General features: G+C 40.9%; 1 protein-coding gene across 1 annotated transcript in view; it reads left to right on the plus strand.

Moving 5' to 3' along the window:
- STAG2 (STAG2 cohesin complex component) overlaps positions 1-16,584 on the plus strand; it is a 195,089-nt gene extending 178,505 nt beyond the window's left edge. The window contains exons 28-35 of the mRNA XM_073547610.1: positions 3,082-3,230; positions 10,062-10,190; positions 10,299-10,504; positions 10,592-10,781; positions 10,893-11,006; positions 11,779-11,905; positions 12,857-12,934; positions 14,689-16,584. Of these exons, the coding sequence (XP_073403711.1) occupies positions 3,082-3,230; positions 10,062-10,190; positions 10,299-10,504; positions 10,592-10,781; positions 10,893-11,006; positions 11,779-11,905; positions 12,857-12,934; positions 14,689-14,712 (1,017 nt within the window). The 3' untranslated portion in view covers positions 14,713-16,584. The remainder of the gene's footprint in view (positions 1-3,081; positions 3,231-10,061; positions 10,191-10,298; positions 10,505-10,591; positions 10,782-10,892; positions 11,007-11,778; positions 11,906-12,856; positions 12,935-14,688) is intronic.
- The last annotated feature ends 4,033 nt before the right edge of the window (positions 16,585-20,617 follow it).

A 20,617-nucleotide genomic window follows, 5' to 3' on the forward strand; every position in this document is an offset into this window, starting at 1 on the left:
AGTCGGACAATGCCACGGCTGTGGCATACGTGAATCACCAAGGCGGGACCCGCAGCGCCCAGGCAATGAGAGAAGTGGCTCATATCCTCCGCTGGGCGGAAGACACAAGGTCGGTTCTTTCTGCGGTACACATTCCGGGTGTAGAAAACTGGGAAGCAGACTTCCTCAGCAGGCAAGGAATGGACTCGGGGGAGTGGTCTCTCCATCCCGAGATTTTTTACCAGATCTGTCAACGATGGGGAACCCCGGATGTGGACCTAATGGCATCCCATCTCAATGCCAAGGTTCCCAATTTCATGGCCAGGACACACGACCCGCGGTCGCTCGGAGCGGATGCCCTGGTCCAGGACTGGTCCCAGTTCCGACTCCTGTACATTTTTCCACCCCTCCCCCTAATAGCCAGGGTCGTGAGGAAGGTCAAGCAAGAGGGAGTTCCGACCATCCTCATCGCGCCAGACTGGCCCAGACGTACTTGGTACGCCGACATCGTCCAACTTACGGCAGACGCCCCCTGGCGTCTACCCGACCGCCACGACCTTCTGTCTCAAGGTCCGTTCTTCCACCAGAATTCAGGGGCCCTCAATTTGACGGCATGGCCCTTGAAACCTGGATTCTAACCCAGGCAGGTTTTTCACCGGCAGTCATTGCAACTATGATCAGGGCAAGGAAGCCTGCCTCTGCCAAGCTCTATTATCGTACCTGGAGAGCCTTCTTTTCTTGGTGCGAATCTCATGGACAAGTCCCACTCCCTTATTACCTCCCGAAGGTACTAGGTTTTCTTCAATCGGGCCTAGATGCCAAGCTATCCTTAAGTTCGCTTAAGAGTCAGGTGTCGGCGCTTTCAGTCCTTTTTCAAAAGCGCATTGCTATTAAACCGCAAGTAAGGACTTTCATCCAGGGAGTTTCCCGATTGGTTCCTCCCTACAAACGTCCGATGGATACGTGGGACCTCAATCTGGTCCTGACAGCATTGCAAGCTCCACCCTTCGAACCTCTTAGAGAAGTTCCACTCTCCATTCTGTCTCAGAAAGTGGTTTTTCTAGTGGCTATCACCTCGTTACGCAGAGTGTCGGAATTGTCAGCACTTTCCTGCAGACGACCTTTCCTAGCCTTTCACCAGGACAAGGTGGTTCTCCGCACGGTACCATCCTTCCTTCCGAAGGTTGTGTCCAACTTTCACCTTAACGAAGAGATTTCACTGCCTTCCCTTTGCCCGGTTCCGGTACATAGAGTGGAGAAGGCTCTGCATACGCTTGACCTAGTCAGGGCATTGCGGATTTACGTGTCCAGGACTGCACCTTTCCGGAAATCCGATTCCCTCTTCATTCTTACGGAAGGTAGTCGCAAGGGGTTGCCGGCTTCCAAGGCTACCCTTGCCCTGGTGGATCAAGTCCACCATGAGGCCTACCGACTTAACAGTTCCCCTCTTCCGGCCGGTATCACGGCACACTCTACACGGGCAGTAGGGGCCTCCTGGGCCATTCGGCATCAGGCTTCGGCACAACAAGTGTGCAAGGCGGCCACTTGGACTAGCCTACACACGTTTACGAAACACTACAGTGTTCATACCCAGTCCTCAGCGGATGCGAGCCTGGGTAGACTGGTTCTGCAGGCGGCAGTACCCCAAGTCTAGGGGACTGTCGGCACAATATTTGTCCACTGCTTCCCACCCAGGGACTGCTTTGGGACGTCCCAAGGTTCTGTGTCCCCCAATTAGGCGACAGAGTAAAGGAGATTTTTGTGTACTCACCGTAAAATCTCTTTCTCTGAGCCTTTAATTGGGGGACACAGCTCCCACCCTGTTGCCCTTACGGGCCGTTGTTTCCTGTTGAGTTCTCATATTGTTCTTGAGCTCGTACATAGTAGCCTTCTTACAGGCATGGTTATGTTATTTGGTTACGTTCCTCCTTATGCTTTGGCACAAAACTGGAGAAGGCTGACGCCGTCCAGGGGTGTATACTGCAGAGGAGGAGCCAAAGTTAATCTTTTTTCAGATTATGCATAGTGTCGCCTCCTAGTGGACAGCAGCATAACACCCAAGGTTCTGTGTCCCCCAATTAAAGGCTAAGAGAAAGAGATTTTACGGTGAGTACACAAAAATCTCCTTTTTGTCCTGCCCATTTTTAGGGTTTTGTGTGAAATTGTCTAATTTACTTTTGTTTTGTTGTCCCAATACCTAGAAAGGAAATAAACATGTAATTGCAATAATTTTCTGGGAGAAATACTTCATTTTCTGAAACAATTTCAAAAGTGCCAACACTTGGCCATGACACTATGTGTACAGCATGAGCTGCATTAAATGAATATCATAATTGTACATTTTTTTTTTCTGGAAAAAGAAGGATCTATAGTCTGTCTAAGGCTGGTTTCACATTTGCGCTTTTGTGCGCAGCGCATCGTGCACCTATGTTTAACATGACGTGCGCATGTTTTTGCGCACACTTGCGTTTTCGTGCGCATGCGTTTTTTTGTCTTTTGCGCCAGGTGCGCCAGACGCAACATGTTGGATTTTTTGGTGCGCCCTGTCTCGGCAAAAAAACGCATGCGCACGCTTGCGCACGGAATGCGCAAAAACAACACATTGAAGTCTATGGTAACGCATGCGTGCGCATGGTCTTGCGCACGGTTGCGTTTTTTTACGCATGCGTTTTTGAGTGAAACAAGTCTAGAATGTTCTCTAGACAATGGAAAAAACGTCACACTTAAAAACGCATGCGCATAAAAAACGCCAACGCATGCAAAAAACGCATGTAAAACGCAAACAACGCTGCGTTTTTTTTACACATCAGCGTGCGCATGACGTTAAAAAAACGCGCGTTTGTTTTGCGTTTTTCTTTGCGTTTTTTATGCGCCCGATGCGCTGCGCAAAAAAAACGCTAATGTGAAACTAGCCTAAACTGTCGGGTCTGCATGAATAACCTATGAAAACTAGCAAGTATGCCAAATATTAGCATATTTGTGCATTCATCATCATTTTCTAATAGTCAGTTGTTTATCAGTGTAAAATCTGGAAAACTACAATGGATAATTATACACCTTGTAATTGGTTTATGTATTTTTTTTTTTTTTTATCGTCCACAGCTTTTCAATGAGATGATCCAGGAGCATGGCTATAACTTTGACCGATCATCACCAACATTCAGTGGCATAAAAGAGCTTGCAAGGCGCTTTGCTTTAACCTTTGGACTTGATCAGCTTAAAACCCGAGAAGCCATTGCAATGTTACACAAGTAATCACATCTTCATTATACTTATTTTATGTTAACCCTAGCTACTTGTATTATAATTTATACACACTAATTAACAGAGACTGGTTATGTAAGTGAGTAGAGGCTTTTTTTTTTTTTTTTTTGCACTCAACTATTGAGGCCTGGTCATGGAACGGCGAGACTAATTACATTTACAGAGGCCCTAGAAACCATTCTGGAGCATCTTTTCTCAAAATGCTGTTGTCTTTGCACTTATATCCCTTATAGAAAAGTACTGTATACATTGACAACTAGTGCAAATAAAGTGGTTGTGAGTCACTACACAGCGACCCTGTCCAATCTGTGCTAGAGGGACATTGTCAAATTTTTGTATAAATTAAATTTCTGGAAGGAATAATGGAGGAACTGAACAATGTGAGGATCTAAGAAAAGATGTTCCAGAATTGTTTTGTTGAGAAATAAAAGTATTAACTAACGGACCACGGCAGATCTGACAGCTTCTCTGAACATTGTTGTAACCATATATCGTTATATATAAATCATATGGGCACAGAGGAGTTATGGATCAAGCTCAGGGATTGATCCCACATCAAAACCAGCAAGCGCCGGCTATGATATTCAGCCGGCATCTGAATGTAACCGCAGAGGTCAGAACTATGTTGGATCAGTGCTTGTAACCCCTTCACGACCTTAGGGTTTGACAGTTTTTTTGCTTTTGAACTACACCATTGGTTTTACCATATTGTGTACTGGAAAACTGGGGAAAAGAAAATTCCAAAGTTTGCAAAAATAAAAAAAACTGTTGCCATTTTTGAGACCTGTAGCTTCACCATTTTTCAGGGGCTGGGTGATGGTTTATTTTTTGCATTCTGAGCTGACGTTTTTATTAATACCATTTTGGTGTAGATACAATATTTTGTTTGCCTGTTATTGCATTTTATTGTAATGTTGCGGCAGCCAAAAAAACCTGTAATTCTGGTGTTTTGATTTTTTTTCTTGTTACGCCGTTCACAAATTGAATGACTTCTTTTTATACTTTTGATAGGGCATTTCTGAACATGGCAAAACCAAATACCTTTTTTTTGTTGTTTTTTTAATGGATTGTTATTTGAACTTTTATTTTTTATATATTTTTAAGAACATTTTTTATACTTTTCACTTCTCCATGGGAAACTAGAGGTTGCAATCATCCGATCGCTTGTGCTACACACAGCAGGACTTCAGTCCTGCTATGAGTAGCTAAAATGATCATCTGGTATGAGCGCTGGTCTTCTGCAGATCCCGGGCTGCCATGCCAAGACGGCTCTGGCAGAGAATAACAGCGGCATTTAACGTGTTATCAGCCGAGGGTCGATCACGATCCATCCACGGCTGTTAGGGGCAGATGTCAGCTGACATGTGCCAGAAAACATGCAGGCTCAGCATCGGAGCACTCACAGAGTGCGGGGTCATGACTTATGACGTACCTATGCGTCATACGTTGTGAAGGTGTTAAACTATATTAGATGCCAATGCAAGTCAGTGATAGTGGCATGCAAATGGCTGATTTGATGTTGCTCACATGCACCAATTTTCCCCCTGCAATGCTATGGCAGACAGATGACCACTGAACGCCCCAGTTACTGCCATCTTGTCTTACTATGTAGCCCAGGCCTTGGCTAGCCTTCATTGGAGAACATTAGTTTCACTGTACACTACAGTATTGCAGTGTATATAACAAATCGCAGGTTCGAGTCCTCTAAGGAAACTGACATCAACTAATTATTATTATTATTTTTTTTTTTAAAAAAAAGCATAACTATATGCATATACCGTATTTTTCGGATTATAAGACACCCTTTTTTCCCCTAAATTTGGGGGGAAAATGGGGGTGCGTCTTATCCTTATATACCTTATTGGCGCTGTGCTGCCGCTGGCCTGCCCTGTGTCCGGCGGTGTTGTGGGGGGGCTCTGCCAACATTTTGTGTACGGCCAGAGCCCCCGGCATCTCCATGGTTTCTTCTTGTGCGGTGGACTCCAGGAAAATGGCCGCAGGGGGGCAGCACATTCTCATCAAGATCTCGGGAGGTGAGATTTCAGAAACTGGACACAGGGCAGCAGCATCGGACACCCACAGTGGCGCGCCGCACATCGGAACACCCCCTCATCCCAGCCTGCGGCCTGCAGCAATGCTCCGCTCTTGCCTCCTCCAGCAGCAACCCTGGGACCCCGCTTCACTGCAGCCACCACCCCCGGTAAGCATTAAGACGCATGGATTAATAAGAAGCATAGTATGTGTGTCAGTGTCCAGCTGCAGCAATAAGACTCATGGGTCTTTCCCACCTGGTAATCAAGTACCTGCACGGACTGGATTAGGAGTAAATCCTTCAATAGGAGAACAAAAAGAAAATCCAGCAAGAACTCAGCAAACCAGGGTTGGAGTAAAATTATGCTTTTCTTTATTTCTTCAACAAGGTTAAAAAGACGACCCACAAGGATCAGGAACCAGAGTGCATGGCGGAAATAAACGCAAATGGGACTACGTGTTTCGGCGACCTAATCCGCCTTCTTCACGGACCGTGAAGAAGGCGGATTAGGTCGCCGAAACGCGTAGTCCCATCTCTCTCTCTCTCTCTATCTATCTATCTATACACTAAAATATTCAGTTGCAAATCTTTGATTCATTACAAAGTGGAATGTGTTGAGAACAATAAAACATAAAAAATGATCAATGTAAATCAAAATTAATAACCCATGGAGGTCTGGATTTGGAATGATACTCAAAATCAAAGTGGAAAATCAAATTACAGGCTGATCCAACTTCAGTGGAAATGCCTCAAGTTATGGAAATGATGCTCAGTCAGTAGTGGGTGTGGCCTCCACGTGCCTGTATGAGCTCCCTACACCTGGGCATGGTCCTGATGAGACGTTGTAGGACATGTGGAAGATTGTTCAAATGTATGGAGGAAGGTGCTGTGCTCAAATGAGACCATAAAAGGCTAACCAAATATTTACAGTTGTAAGCATGTTCTTTACATGAACTGAAACAAATCCTCATAAAAAAGTGAGCGTGAAATTCCAAGTTGTGTGTTGGTCACTCCCATTTTGCAGTGAAAAAATATAGAAATAAAAAATGGCTATATTTGGTATTAAGTTCGTAAGAGTCTGAACTATTGAAATATTTAAATAATTTGTTAAAGGGAATCTGTCGGCCCATTTTCGGCCTATAAGCTGCGGCAACCGCCATCAGAGGCTTATCTGCAGCATTCTGCATTGCTGTTGATATGCCCCCGATGTTACCTGAAACATAAGAAAAACAAGTTAGATTATACTTACCGAGGGGCGCGGTTGGGTCTGATGGGTGACGCGGTCCGGCGCCTCCCATCTTCATACGATGACGTCCTCCTCCTTGCTTCTCCCTCGGCTCCTGCGCAGGCGTACTTTCTCTGCCATGTTGAGGGCAGAGTAAAGTACTACAGTGTGCATGCGCCGGGAAAGGTCAGAGAGGTCCGGCGCCTGCGCACTGCAGTACTTTGCTCTACCCTCAACAGGGCAGAGAAAGTACGCCTGCGCAGGAGCACAGCATGAAGCAAGGAGGAGGACATCATCTCTTGAAGATGGGAGGCACTGGACCGGATGCCCGGGTGAGTATAATCTAACGTGTTTTTCTCATCTTTCAGGTTACATCGGGGGCTTTTCTACAGCATTACAGAATGCTGTATTTAGATAAGCCCCTGATGGCGGTAGCCGCATCTTATAGACCAAAAATGCAGTGACAGACTCCCTTTACATGTCAAAAAGAAAAAGTTATGTAAACCGCAAGAAAATTAAACCAGAACTCGCATTGGTTGTTTAAAAAAAATGGCTACATAAATCATTGAATTAAAATTCTGTAATTTGTTTTAACTACTAAAATATAAAAATTAAAAGTTTGGTTTTGCCATAATCGTACTGACCTGGAGAATCGTATTGCCAGGTAATTTTTACCATACTATGTATGCGGTAAAACAAAACCCCAAAGAATAATGGCAGAATTGCATTCCCCTTCCTCTTTTCTCCCCATCTTCGTTTTCCTACTTAGAATTTTTTTTTCCCCATTTTTTTTTTTTTTAAAACCACATAATACAGTAAAATGAAGGTTGTTGATCAAAATTACCGTACAACTCGTTCCTCAAAAAAACATGTCTTCAAAATTATATCTGTTGAAAAAAGGGGAGAAAATCAAGAAAAGTAATATGTAAAAGCAGAAAATCTCGTGGTCATGAAGGGGTGAAAATATGGGCTATAAATTAGGATTAACCTTGGGGTCTGTTCACACTGTCTTTTACACTGTTTCTTGAGCTGCTTCGCTCATAAAACCACCACTTACAAAATGGTCAAAAGAATCGTCCTATTTAATTTCAATGTAAAAGTGACTTCAGGCTTTTGTACATATAAAGACTTCAGGCTTTCATAGTCACCAAGCATTTAATAGAAGTAACATCGTTCATCAGCCGTTTCCGCTGGGCACATGATTAGTACTTACCACACAAGTCAATGGGAAAGTTAAAAAGATGCCTAGAAAATGTTGGAAAAGCAGTAACCAAAAACGCCAGCAGAAATGAAAGTTGGCAAAGCACTTCTGAAAATGACCAAATTGCTCAATTCCTGTAGTGTCAACAGTCTGAAAGTATGGTGTTTTTGACAGATGATAAAAGATGCAGTGTGAACATAAACCAAGACCCTACAAATCCGCACAATGCTGGACCTCGACTTTCCTGCTAGTGTTTTTGTTACTAACAGCAAGCAAACGTGTTGTAAAATGAGGAGTTGGACAAGCAGATTAGAAAGCTGCATCACTCGATACTTGATATTATTTACTAGAATTCTGTTCTAATCGGTCTTCTCAGCCAAGAAGAGATGGCTCATCCATAATGTATCACATTGTGGAAGCCATGTGACAGCTTAATTTACTAGAACTGTTCTAAGTAAGAGGACATTATTTGTAAGTCTGCCTTGTGGGTTTTCTTTGTGCCACTCTCCCATAACATTGCTGTCAGGATTCCTATCCTGCTCAGCAGTGTTTCAGCTGACCCAGTATTAGTCAGTGGTATGTTTGCATGTAATCTTCTCTACAGTGTTGGCCTACTGTTCTCTATGAGCAATCATTTCATGCTGGGAAAACACTGAAATTCTTTTCTTAAGGCCCCGTTACACATAACTATGTCCCAGCGATCCCACCAACTATCCGACATGGATGGGATCGCTGGGAAATAGTTAGCTGATCGCTGGTGAGCTGTCACATAGACAGAGCCCCTCCAGCGATCAGGACCAGCGAGCAAGCTGGTTTCCAATGTAAACAGCAGGTATGTAAGAGCCGCACAGCTCTTGGTTACCCGCTGTTTACCTTGCTGACATTGGAAACCAGTGTCCAGCGTCGCTGATTGCTGGTCTCTCGCTGCCACACGCAGTGATGCGCACTGGCCAGCGGGCGACCAATGATCAAAAAACGGCCCAGGACGTTCGAGCACGATTAGCGATACCCGGCAGGGGGGCCGATCGCTGATCCATGTCACACACAGCGATTAAGCTGGCGAGATCACTGTGGTGTCACAAAATCGGCGATCTCATTGGCGATTTCGCTGTGTGAGACGGGGCCTTTAGTGCAGCACTAGAGCTTTTTTTTTTTTTTACTGCTGGAGTGGTGCCACTAACTGAAGTTCCCTGACCCTAGTATTACACTTACCAGCTGTCGTCTTCTGCTTTTCTTGGTGCCATTTTGGTCCTGCATTGGCATCTTGTCACTGCAACATCTGACTGACCAGAAGTCGAAGGTGTAATGGCGACAAGCTTTCAATGTAAGTCTATACGAGTTTTGTTCTGGCCCTCATAGACGCCGGCCTCTTTCACACATCAGTTTTTTGCCATTAGTCACAATCTTTCGTTTTGTCAAAAAAACGGATCCAACAAATGATTGTGCTGGATCTGTTTTTTTCTCATAGACTTGTATTAGCGACTGATGGCCACACGTTTCATCCGTCGGAAAATCTTTGTCCGTCGGCTGGAGACAACAGACAAATTAACGTTTTTTGCGTACTTCGAAAAGTTGAATAGCGGCGGATCCAGCGTCATCCGTCGTTGGCTGTAATGGAAGCCTATGGGCGCAGGATCCGTCACTGTCCGTCAAAAAATGGAATCCAGTGACGGATTTCGTCTTTTTAAACTGAGCATGCTCTTTATTTATTTTATCTCCCACGGCTGCTTTTTCCATTGTGGCACAGGAAATCTCTCTCTCTGTCTCTCAAAAAAACGGATCCGGTGCATCAATTTTTTGCAATTTTCACAGGATCCGTTATTTTCATACTTTGACGGATTGTGACTGATGGCAAAAAACTGATGTGTGAAAGAGGCCTATGAGTTGTGACCTCCAGCTCGTCCAGCAAACACAACAGTGATCCAGCAGGTCACAACCTACAGATGACCAACTGAAGAGGTACTGATAAAGGATGAAGATGGTAGCTGGTATGTATAATACTAGGGTCAGGGAGCTTAGATTAGTGACACCACTCCACCAGTGCTTTTAATGCTACATAGTCAGTGTTCAGAACGATGTATAGATAAGATTTTTGATCGATCATGAGACAATTACCCAACGTCCTCCTTATGTCCTGTTACATTTCTGTTTGTGTTGTGCTTTTAGTGGAATTTCTCTGCATGCGAGTTGCTGAGCCTTGTAGTGTACATAAGTTTTCCTACCGTCTCCCATAGGAGTCTTTATGTATGTACATTCATGGTAAATAAGCAGTTACTTTGCAGCTGAATATAATTTACCTAATTTATTTGAAGCTTTTTTGACTGATTCTAAAATTAAATCATATTTCATATACTTTACAGGGATGGTATAGAATTTGCCTTTAAGGAGCCAAGTCCACAAGGAGAGATCCACCCTCCTCTAAATATGGCTTTTCTTGACATTCTCAGTGAGTTTTCATCCAAACTACTAAGACAGGACAAGAAAACAGTGTAAGTATTTCCTGGAATTAGCCATTTCTCTGTACGCTGATATATACTCTACATTAATGGATGTATTGCTATTGAAATAATGCCAATTTTGTTTTGTTTTTCCTGCAGATATGCCTACTTGGAGAAGTTTATGACCTTTCAAATGTCTCTCAGAAGGGAAGATGTCTGGCTGCCACTCATGTCTTACAGGAACTCTTTATTAGCTGGGGGAGATGATGACACAATGTCTGTTATGAGTGGAATGAGTGGCAGGGGTTCTTCAGTAAGGAGTAAAAAGGCAAAACCAGCTACAGGCAAACGGAAAATACCAGAAGGTACTTAGCAGCTACAAAGTTTTTGAAGTTCTGCTTTTTTGAAAGTATTATGTTTTTAAATGTGCAAGTATATATGTTTTATCTTAGCTGAAGAGAGTAGTAGCAGTGATAGCATGTGGCTAAACCGAGAACAGACAATGACTACTCCAGTCATGATGCAAACTCCACAACTAACATCCACCATCATGAGAGATCCCAAAAGGTTACGGCCAGAAGAAAGTTTCATGCCAGTTTACCCCATGCAGCCTGAGCATCACCAAGCTACCATGGATTATAAGTAAGTGTGTGTGACCACTTTCCTACAGCCATGTAGAGATTTTTTTTCTGGACTTATATTATATTGACGCAAGACTGATATTAACATTATTACGTTTGAAATTGTGCTCAGTACTCAGGTAACGTGGATGCTTGCCCAGAGACAGCAAGAAGAAGTAGCAAGACAACAACAAGAGAGAGCAGCAATGAACTATGTGAAGCTGCGGACTAATCTGCAGCAAGCCATGTAAGAAACGTATCTCACTTACTTAACACAGTTCTGCAGAAGGATACACTCTTATTTTGTAATGCAATTTGGGACATTATAGTGTGTCCAGTGGACGGCAGGGGTTTGGCTGTACCTGTGTCATCATTAGTAGATGCTAACTGTAATTTAAAAACAATATCCCAGTGCAGCCACCAGAATTGGAGAGCTGGCACCCTGTGTCTTTTTTGCAAGAAACAAATGTGTTACCTGGGCAGTTGCGAATTGGCCTATTAAGCCCTGCTGTCTTTTCTGCATAAAACTAGAAAACCATGAAAAGTAGCTATGGCAGTATTGTCCCTCCCCCTCAGGGAATGGGTTGTCAAAATATAAAATAAATATATCACATTTTGCAGTTTTCTCACTGATCAATGTGTCTCATAGTAGGTTGATGCTTCCTGTTCTATTTGAGATTATTTTTCAACAGTCTCATCTTCACAGCCTGGATTACATTTACTGAAATCATATATACGTGTGTTTATTTATAGTTTACACACTATCAAACACTTAGAATAAATGATGGTCACAGCTCACCTCACCTGCACAACAATGTGCAGAGTTCACTAGAGCATGCCTAGATTATTTTGCCGTACAAGTCAATTAGTCATTTCAATCTATAATCATAAATTTCAATTCGATTAGAAAAAAATATCTATCCTTATTTGGTTAAAATTTTATGCAAATAGCCTCTTCAGAGAGAAGGACTTGAACTGTAGTACCACAAAATTCATGTCATGGCTTTTCCTTTATAAAGACGGCGTAACCCTGGGTTAATGGAAGATGATGAAGAGCCAATCGTTGAAGATGTAATGATGTCATCTGAGGGCCGAATTGAGGATCTTAATGAGGGCATGGACTTCGACACAATGGACATAGACTTAGTAAGTTAGATTTATGGCTGTAGACATTGTTTGGTTGATCTATGTGTATATTATTTTGATACTGTTTTAACCACCATAGTTTTGTCCATATAGTTGTTTGTTTAAAACAATGAATGACAAGTTAATCTCCAATTAATTAGTTTCTACAGGGGTTGCCCAGGACTGCAAACATCGCAGTCCTGGGCAAGTCCATTCATTTTGGAAAGGTAGGAAAGGGACATAGCAATAAGTAGTACTAACTCTCCTTCCAATTAGACCTTTTCAGGGTGGACTTTCAATGTGTCTGACTGCACCAACAAAAATGACCCATGTATATGTGTTGGTTTGAAGATTCGCACCAATAGGTTTTGTTTGATTAATAATAAACTTTTGTGTTTGCACGCCTTGCTGTGATAGAAAATGTAGAAAAGTATTTCCCACTACTTGATGCACTGTTAGGCCAATGTGATTGCATAGGCATTGCCGGTGCGTGTGCCCATGTAATCACGGATCTTGTGGCACGGTAAAGACCACCTTAACCTGACTGGGCAGGTGCATGTTAGTATTTCTATATACAAGCACAGTTTTTGATAGTAAAATGTAAGAAAAAAATAAAATTAATAGAAAGCATTAGTAAAAAATATAAACCCAAAAAACTAATCTCCACAATGCAAAGTGCCATTTAGAATCTTTATACATGTCACCTGCATTATAATTTGCCTCACTCAATAAAATAAGCTTTAGCTCCATAGTTGTTATTCACACTGTAAGGAAAAAATACATATATGTTTTTCATATCCTTCCGGGTCATCAATAAACTGATTATGAAAAAAATATTGCAGCCGATTTCCGAAGTACAAAGATGAGCCATAGGCGCTCTATTTTGACGATTTGCTACCATTGCACAATATGTATTATGTCATTTTAGTTTTTAAGGAAAATGCTTATTCTGCTTGTTTTTTCCCCCTTTAGCCGCCATCTAAAAACAGACGAGAAAGAACAGAGCTCAAGCCTGATTACTTTGATCCTGCTTCAATCATGGATGAATCTGTAAGCTTAAAATACATAATCCCTGCCATTCTAAAAATAATGAAATAAATGTGCTGTGTAAGTGAATGAAACGCACTTCATTCTGGGTATACCAAACGAAAACTACCTAGAGAATGAAGTACAGTAGGTTATACACAATCTGTTTAGCAAACCTTGTAGCCAATCATGTACAGCAATGTATTGTCGTTGTATATTTTGTATCCGTAATTGCTAACCACAAAACTTTATTCTGTAGTGCAAATTTTATTTTTTTAGGATTTAACTATTATATAATGTTGCTCTGCTGTAACAGACTGGTCCGAACAGGGTTGGCTAATGCTTGGAAGCTGCACATCTCTCTACAGCCCTTAGGGCTCATTCAGATTCAAAAACGTCTAGTTTCATCCGTTTTTTAGATCTGAGTTTAGTCAAATTTTCATCAGTTTTTCTCAGATGGAGGAAAAAAAAATTCTCCAGCTTCTATCAAAACTCTGTGAAAAACGGACAGCACATGGATGGCATCAGTGATTTTTTTTTTTCTTTTTTTTTTTCCTTGTCACTGACCCTTAGACTTGCATTGGCGATTTTGATCCAGCGATCTGATCAATAGACAAATCTGGACAAATTTCCATACTTTTGTGCTGAAATTAGTACATGTCATAGGGATTTATGATATCCAAAGAGGGAACCCTTTTACATTCCCTTGCCAGACGCATAATCCAATGTATCTTTTTTCCTTTAAGCCTTTCTTTATGTAATCCTGGGAAAATGTTTGCTTAGAGTAACTAGACAACTGTTCACTTTATTGAAAACGTAACTGCACTTTTCGAAAATGTGTCAGAAGTTCTATCGTAACTTTTTTTTTCTTTTTTTTAAATTTTATTCCATTTTTCAGAAATGTGGTTAGAGCTTATTAGGAAGAGTAGGGCAAACAACTGCCCAACAGATTTTCTATAGTTTATGCTAGGAATATTCACAATAGTTTGTGCCAGACTGGTGTAGAGTTTAATTTGTGGCGAACATACAGCCCAAATTTGGTGCTTCTTATTTCACCCAGCTTCTGTTCATACGTATGGTATGAAATTCCAGTTTGTAGCAAATTTCCCCAATAGTCTCAATAAAGAGCAACATTTGCCTGAGCCCGTTTGACAACCCATTTTAGTGATTGCTGTGGATCTCAGCCCCAGATCCCTGCGTGTTCCAAACGTTTTCTGAAAATGCAGTTACACCTACTTTGGTGGTCCAGGATTTATGCCCCACTGATGCCACCTTCTGACATGTCTGTGACACACACAAGTTGGTGTTAAAACATGGATGCAGATGGTGTGAGCTTGTGTGAGGCTAGTTCTGTCTTAATTTGACTAGGAAAGTATCTGTTTGAAGCAGTTTATTATTTTATGGGCTTTACATAAAATGTTACCTATTATAAACACATATTAAGAGTCTCTACAAATAGATTGAGCTACTTTACACAAGAAAAGTTTGTTAAACCACTTCATGTTAAATAACGCATGTTTTCCCAAGTTTGTAAGTGAAAAGACTTGCAGATGCTGTCATTCACTAAAATAGACAGATGATGGCAGCAGAGCACATCTTCACAGATATAGATTTCTTCATAACATTTCATTATTCTTTATTTTACCTTTTTTCTTTAGTGCTATCATTTTACCATACACCAACGTAAAGCCTCTTTTTTATGTTTTAGTTTTCCATTTCTATCTATCTACATTTTTACATACTCCTAACTTCCATTTTTTTTTTTTTCTTCTCTCTAGGTTCTTGGGGTATCAATGTTTTAATACCAGTTCATCTATCAACTCTGTGGTGAAGTTTTTTTTTTTTTTTTTTTACATGGAAGAGCGTTTTTATTGACAGATTTGTGGTAGATTAAATGAAATTCTGTACAGAATTTTCTCTAAGGAGAATTTGATATGCTTACCAAGATTAAGTGCATTGAGGGGCAGTTTTTGAATGCCTGAGAAAAAAAAAAAAAGCAAAAAAAAACAAAAAAACTAAAGGACAAGTAAACAGTTTGCAAATAAGCTACAATGTATAATTTTGGAAAATAAATCTTTTATTTATATATATTTAGGTCATTCAATTATAATGCCCTTTCATTTGTTTTTTCCTTTTCCTTGTTTTACTGTTGATTCCAGGAAAATTTAAAACTCCGCCAGTGAGTGGTGTTGATCTTTTAACACTATAAGGAAACTAAGTGGAGTTCTTTTTCTATGATCTGCAATGGTTATAGAGAATTTTCCTTCATATTTTGAACATCATGACATTTTTAATGGGTACTCAAGGTGTTGCAAACAGTTAATTTTTTTTTTTTTTTATTTTTGTTTTAAATGTATATGCCCATTTTTTAAAAAATACTGTGTTAATGGAAAGGAGCCTTAGTGAAGCCTTTTTCAGATCTTTTCTTTTGAGGGTTAACTGCCCGAAGGTATTGAAACCATAACCATGCTTTCTCATTAACCAACCTAAAAGTTTGCTTGTCCTTTTTAAGAAACCTGTACTGTCGTGAAAATCCTTCCAGTAGGTGCCACTGTATTTTGTCTCCAAATAAAAAGAAGCTTATTGTAGTATGTTTGCAGAAAAAAAAAAGAAAAAAAAAAAACTTTAAACAGAAATTATACAGCTTATTAGAGTGTGGGAATAGGGTTCTAAATTTTAAATAAAATTATATATATATATAAATTGGTGCTGATTTTATAATTGCGCAGTTTGTTTAGTTTTTTTCTTACTTTTAAATTCCAAGTTAAAAAAATGAGGTTTCAGAAATATATTGAAAGTTTTAACAATGTTTAAAATAGTTGAAGCGTGAATATTCGCTTTAAAATGATTTTTAAATTTGTATTTTATATTGTTTTATCTATTTGTCTTTGCAAGCAGTCTTCAGGTTAAGTATACTTCCAGCAGGTTACAGTACATTTCTTCTATTTTTTACATTTAGTTTTAAGAACACTTGGCTTTATTCCATGAAAGCTTTGTTCCACACATCATCCTTAGTTCACAACTAATACTTCAATATTCACCATCTGACATCAACTCATTTTGCCAGGCTTAGGCAGCTAGACATTAAAGTAAATTTTAACTTATATTTCATGTGTATATTTTTGTCAGTTGTCTTTTCATTTTTTTCCTGAAGTTTTAAAAATCATTCCATGCCTTACGCTTGCAATACACAAACTTCTCTTGTGTACAAAAATTAAAAAAAAAAAAAATGCTGTTTAAATGAAAAAAATAAAAATGTAACAATCACATTTAGGCTGTGGTAGCCAAAAACCATAAATTATCTAGAGAATTTAAAATATAATTTTTTTTTTTTTTTTTTGAATATCCTAGTTGTAACACAGAACCTGAAATGTCTACATTAGTACTCAGTGTCTGAAATGACTGCCTCCCCTACCGTCACACCACTGCATTTATTAGAACTGCTGAAAAGACTATGTATATACCATTTTAAAGTTCAGTTGATTTCTTTCTAACTCTGAGCAGAGTATATCTTTGTGAAAGCAGTTCCTACAGCTTTGTTTTCAACCAGCTAAAATGTTTTATATATTTACCTAACCTGTTGTCCTCCACATTCTATTGTCCTCTGTACCGTTTTCTGATTTGTATTTATGTCTTGAGACAGTAACTTTTTGAATAAAAATAAACCTACAGTATATCAAGTTTAGTTCTATTGTATGTGTCACAAGTGCAGTATTTCATTTACATGAAGCATGATTTTATTTTAGTGTATTTTATTCAAGTGCATTTTTTTTTAATTTTTTTTGGAAGCATCCTGATACATGAGTTTTTCCACTTTTCTGTCGGAAGCAAGTAATCTGCAATTCGATTCTGCCTACTTTTGCTCATTGGAGGGGTATTCTAAACCATTTAATACCTGGGTGTACAGACGCTGAATACAGATCACCCTTTCATTTTAAAATAAAAGTGAAAGGTTTCCTTTAAACATGCACTTAAAGGGATTTTTCTTAGGATAGGTGGCTAACACTGCTGCTTTGCCATGTTGGGTCCTGGGTTCTAATCAGAGCTGTGGAGTCGGACTCCCTCATACATGGCTCATATTTAAGTGATACATTTACTGAAGTAAGATTGTAACTCCAGGCTTTTAGTCACCATTATGATACAATAATCAAGCTATTTAGATAGAACATTAAATATATTTATTGGAATACAACTTTAGAACACAAAAAACTTTAATAAATTGTAAATATAAAGAAAGAAAAACTAAATGTGATGTACACGAACCACAACTTAATGAATATGTGTATATAAAAAACTTAATAAAGAACAGAGAAAATATAAAAAGATAATGTCACCAAGGGGGACAAGGACAATGGTTGCTTTTAATTATGTTGTGAGCTTTGTCCTACATATGACCTGTTGAAGCGCAATGTAAGCGCGAAACGATCGTCATCTATACTTGCTCCATGGTTTTATCTGCCTGCTGTTGGTAACTTGATGTCACAATAAAGGATATTCTTTGCACGGGACAGATTGTGCCTATCCACTTTCTTTTCTATGGATATACAGACTATTTTCCTTGGAAGTGGCACCCGTATTCCCTGATGTGTGTGCAGCTTCATTAACCTGAGGTCATACAGCTGTGCCTTTTGTCCTGCTTTTTTTTTTTTTTTTCTTCCATGGTAAGAGTTTGGGATATACTCGCTGTATAAGACTACCCCTCTTCCAACACATGCGGTAAAAATTTTAAAAAAATCAGATTTGATATCAATATGGTAATTTTAATTCAAATGCGGTACCCAGACTCGGACCCCACTTACTTGAATGGGGGGGGCAAACATCAAGTGTTTGCTGCGCTGTCATGTGCATGACAACGCGGCAAACACCGCTTCTGATCGGCAGTGAAATCCTCCCCGCCGGCCAGAGAGCCGCAGTTCCCACTCTGTCAGAAGACAGCGTGAATGCTCAGCTGTGATCGGAGGTATAAAGTTTAGTCCGATCACTTGTGCCAGCTGATGGGGGGCTACAGCTTCCATCATATGACATCTGCTGCCGCTAGTAGCAGGTGTCAGCTGATGGGGGCTACAGCTCCCATCATATGACATCTGCTGCCGCTAGTAGCAGTGAGAGCAGGAGCGGCGGATAGGAGTATTCATTAGCCGCTCCTGCGCTGTAAATACCGGTTATTACATACAGGTAATAGGATTTTACGGAGTCCACGGCAGCACCCACTGAGAGAGAGGATCTGCCCACAATCAGGACGGGAACCTACAGGTTAAAAAGGGGGAGGTCCCCCTCGTCTCCCCAGTTTGAGTATGAGAGGAACCGCCCATTGGAATAGTACACTATAATTTACTATCTAAAAATACCGTCCTCTCTATAGAGTGAAAACTATGACACACTTTCCCTCAGAGTTCAGGAAATCCAGTGATTAATTACGGGGGAGAATGTGCGGGTGCTGTCATGGACTCCGCAAGATTCTATTACCAGTACGTAATAACTGGTTTTCCTATCACCACGATAGCATCCACCGAGACTATCATCTGGGAGGGACCACAGCATTAAGTACAGATCGCCTGAAGTCTAAACTGGAGGTGGATGAAAGATCAAGACGGTAGTGTCTATAAAAGGTGGTGGGTGACGACCACATTGGTGCTAGCGGGGATCTCACCAAGGTCACCGCAGTTCAGCTCGGCTGGGAACTCTGCTGCAGTGACATCATCGATAGTCACTGAGGCTGCACTGACAGCAGCTCATTCACCAGTGGTTTTCAGCCTGGATGGTCTCACATTTGGCACCGTCCAGGTTGAAAACTGTTTTTCCCCCAGACATGGATCACGGAGTGGGACAGAATGACAGACAGGTATGGTATATTGTTGTTTTATTATTTTTGGTTTATTACAGGAGATCAAGGGCTTCTTTGGAATTAAGCAAGGTTGTAAGTATGGTTTAATTGAGATGATTAAAGCAGTCTGTCATTTTTTTCAATTAAAGGACTTTATCCTTGGTGTCTGTGTTTTCATGCAATGTGACTATGGGGTTAGTAATGGGGGAGTCTTATAGACGCCTCTCCATTACCAACCTCGGGGTTTGATGTCACCGGACAGTACAGAGGTGACATCAAACCCCCCCCAACTATCAACCCACTTGCCACCACTACAGGGTAAGTGGGAAGAGCCGGGCAAGGCGCAAGAATTGGTGCATCTCATAGATGTGCCTTTTCTGGGCAGCTGCGGGCTGCTATTTTTAGACGGGGTGGGGGCAATATCCCCCCATGGGGGGACCCCACGCTTTTTTTTTTCTTTTCTTTTTTTTATATAAAATAAAAATATGGCGTAGGGGACCCCTGTATTCTTGATAGCCAACCTTGCTGGTTATCAAAAATACAGGGGGACCCGCCGTTTTTTTTTTTTTTGCACATGACAGTGCGACGAGCGCCTAGTGTCCGGGCAGCCGAACCTGAACAGTACGGATCTTTACTGTTTGAGTTTGCCCATCTCTACTCCTGAGGACTGCAGTGAAGCAGCCCAGGCATGCGTGTGTGAGATCTGAGCAGCAGAGGATATAAGGATGGGCCAGACGGGTGAAAGAGGCGTGTTTTTTCTGGGCACAACGCCGCTCTTTTTTTCCATACCCCGGGTGTCCCAGGCGCCTGCAGCTTGCTTCACTTGCACCTTCCCGGTGAGGCTCCCCCCACCTCGCCATTGGGACTGCTCCCCCCACCATATGTGGTGACCGCAGTTGCTCCGCACCCACCCTATAAGGTATCCGGCATATAAGACGACCCCTGACTTTTGAGAAGATTTTCAGGGGTTAAAAAGTCATCTTATACGCTGGAAAATACGGTACTTATTTTTGGAGTCCCAGCTATACTGAGGGGGTAATCTTTCTCTATTTTTTTTGCTTGACTAGTGCTACTCTCGGATTTGATGTATTCTATATGTATTTAACTTAATAAATTTGAAGTGTTTGTTTAAATATACTCTTTGACCTCTCTTTTCTTTACTCATGCGTAGGGTTTTTTTTTGTGATATTTGATTCTTTTTCAGTTCAATTTATTTTCTAATTTGGTTGGCATCGAATTTGGGAAATATTGCAATACCACTGTGCAGTTACTGGGATAAAACAGTTTTCAGTAAAAACATACTGAATAACATTTGTACAGTCTATGAATTTGTTCTGAGAAATAGTAGTATGGCCTCCATCAGATCCTCCTTCATAGATGACCTCAAATCTGATCTAATCATTTTAAGGCTAGAGAACAACCTCTCTACACTAACTGGGTTGCTGGCAAAGCTTTAACCACATGGGCAATATCTCTAACAATTTCAGGGTATAAAGGAATTGCCTCATGCAGAGTCAGTTTTGATGAACGATTGAACTCTTCAATTTCTTTGAGAGCAAGTCAAAAAATTTACTGAAATATGGTCAATCTGTTTGCTATGGGAGTGGATTCTTATTTCCCTGCAGCAAAGCTTTGCCTGCTCCATGTCGTACAAATACTTTTCAAACTGAAACTCCTCATCTGATGAGGCTGAAGATATGGTAGCAGTTGCACTGGCAATACCCAAGTCCTCTTGCTCGTGGTCGTCCTGTAGCCGACTCATCCTGTATCCGACTTCAGTCAGAACTTCTGTTCCATTAGTAAACTGTTGATCTTCAAGCAGTATAAGATGACTTGGGTCCACATAAACAGCTACCAGAAGATTTTAATTTCCTAATAGCAGT

Source organism: Dendrobates tinctorius, unplaced genomic scaffold (genome assembly GCF_039654945.1).
Source record: "Dendrobates tinctorius isolate UK_male_01 unplaced genomic scaffold, ASM3965494v1 ptg000154l, whole genome shotgun sequence".
In the NCBI taxonomy this organism is placed as follows: Eukaryota; Metazoa; Chordata; class Amphibia; order Anura; family Dendrobatidae; genus Dendrobates; species Dendrobates tinctorius.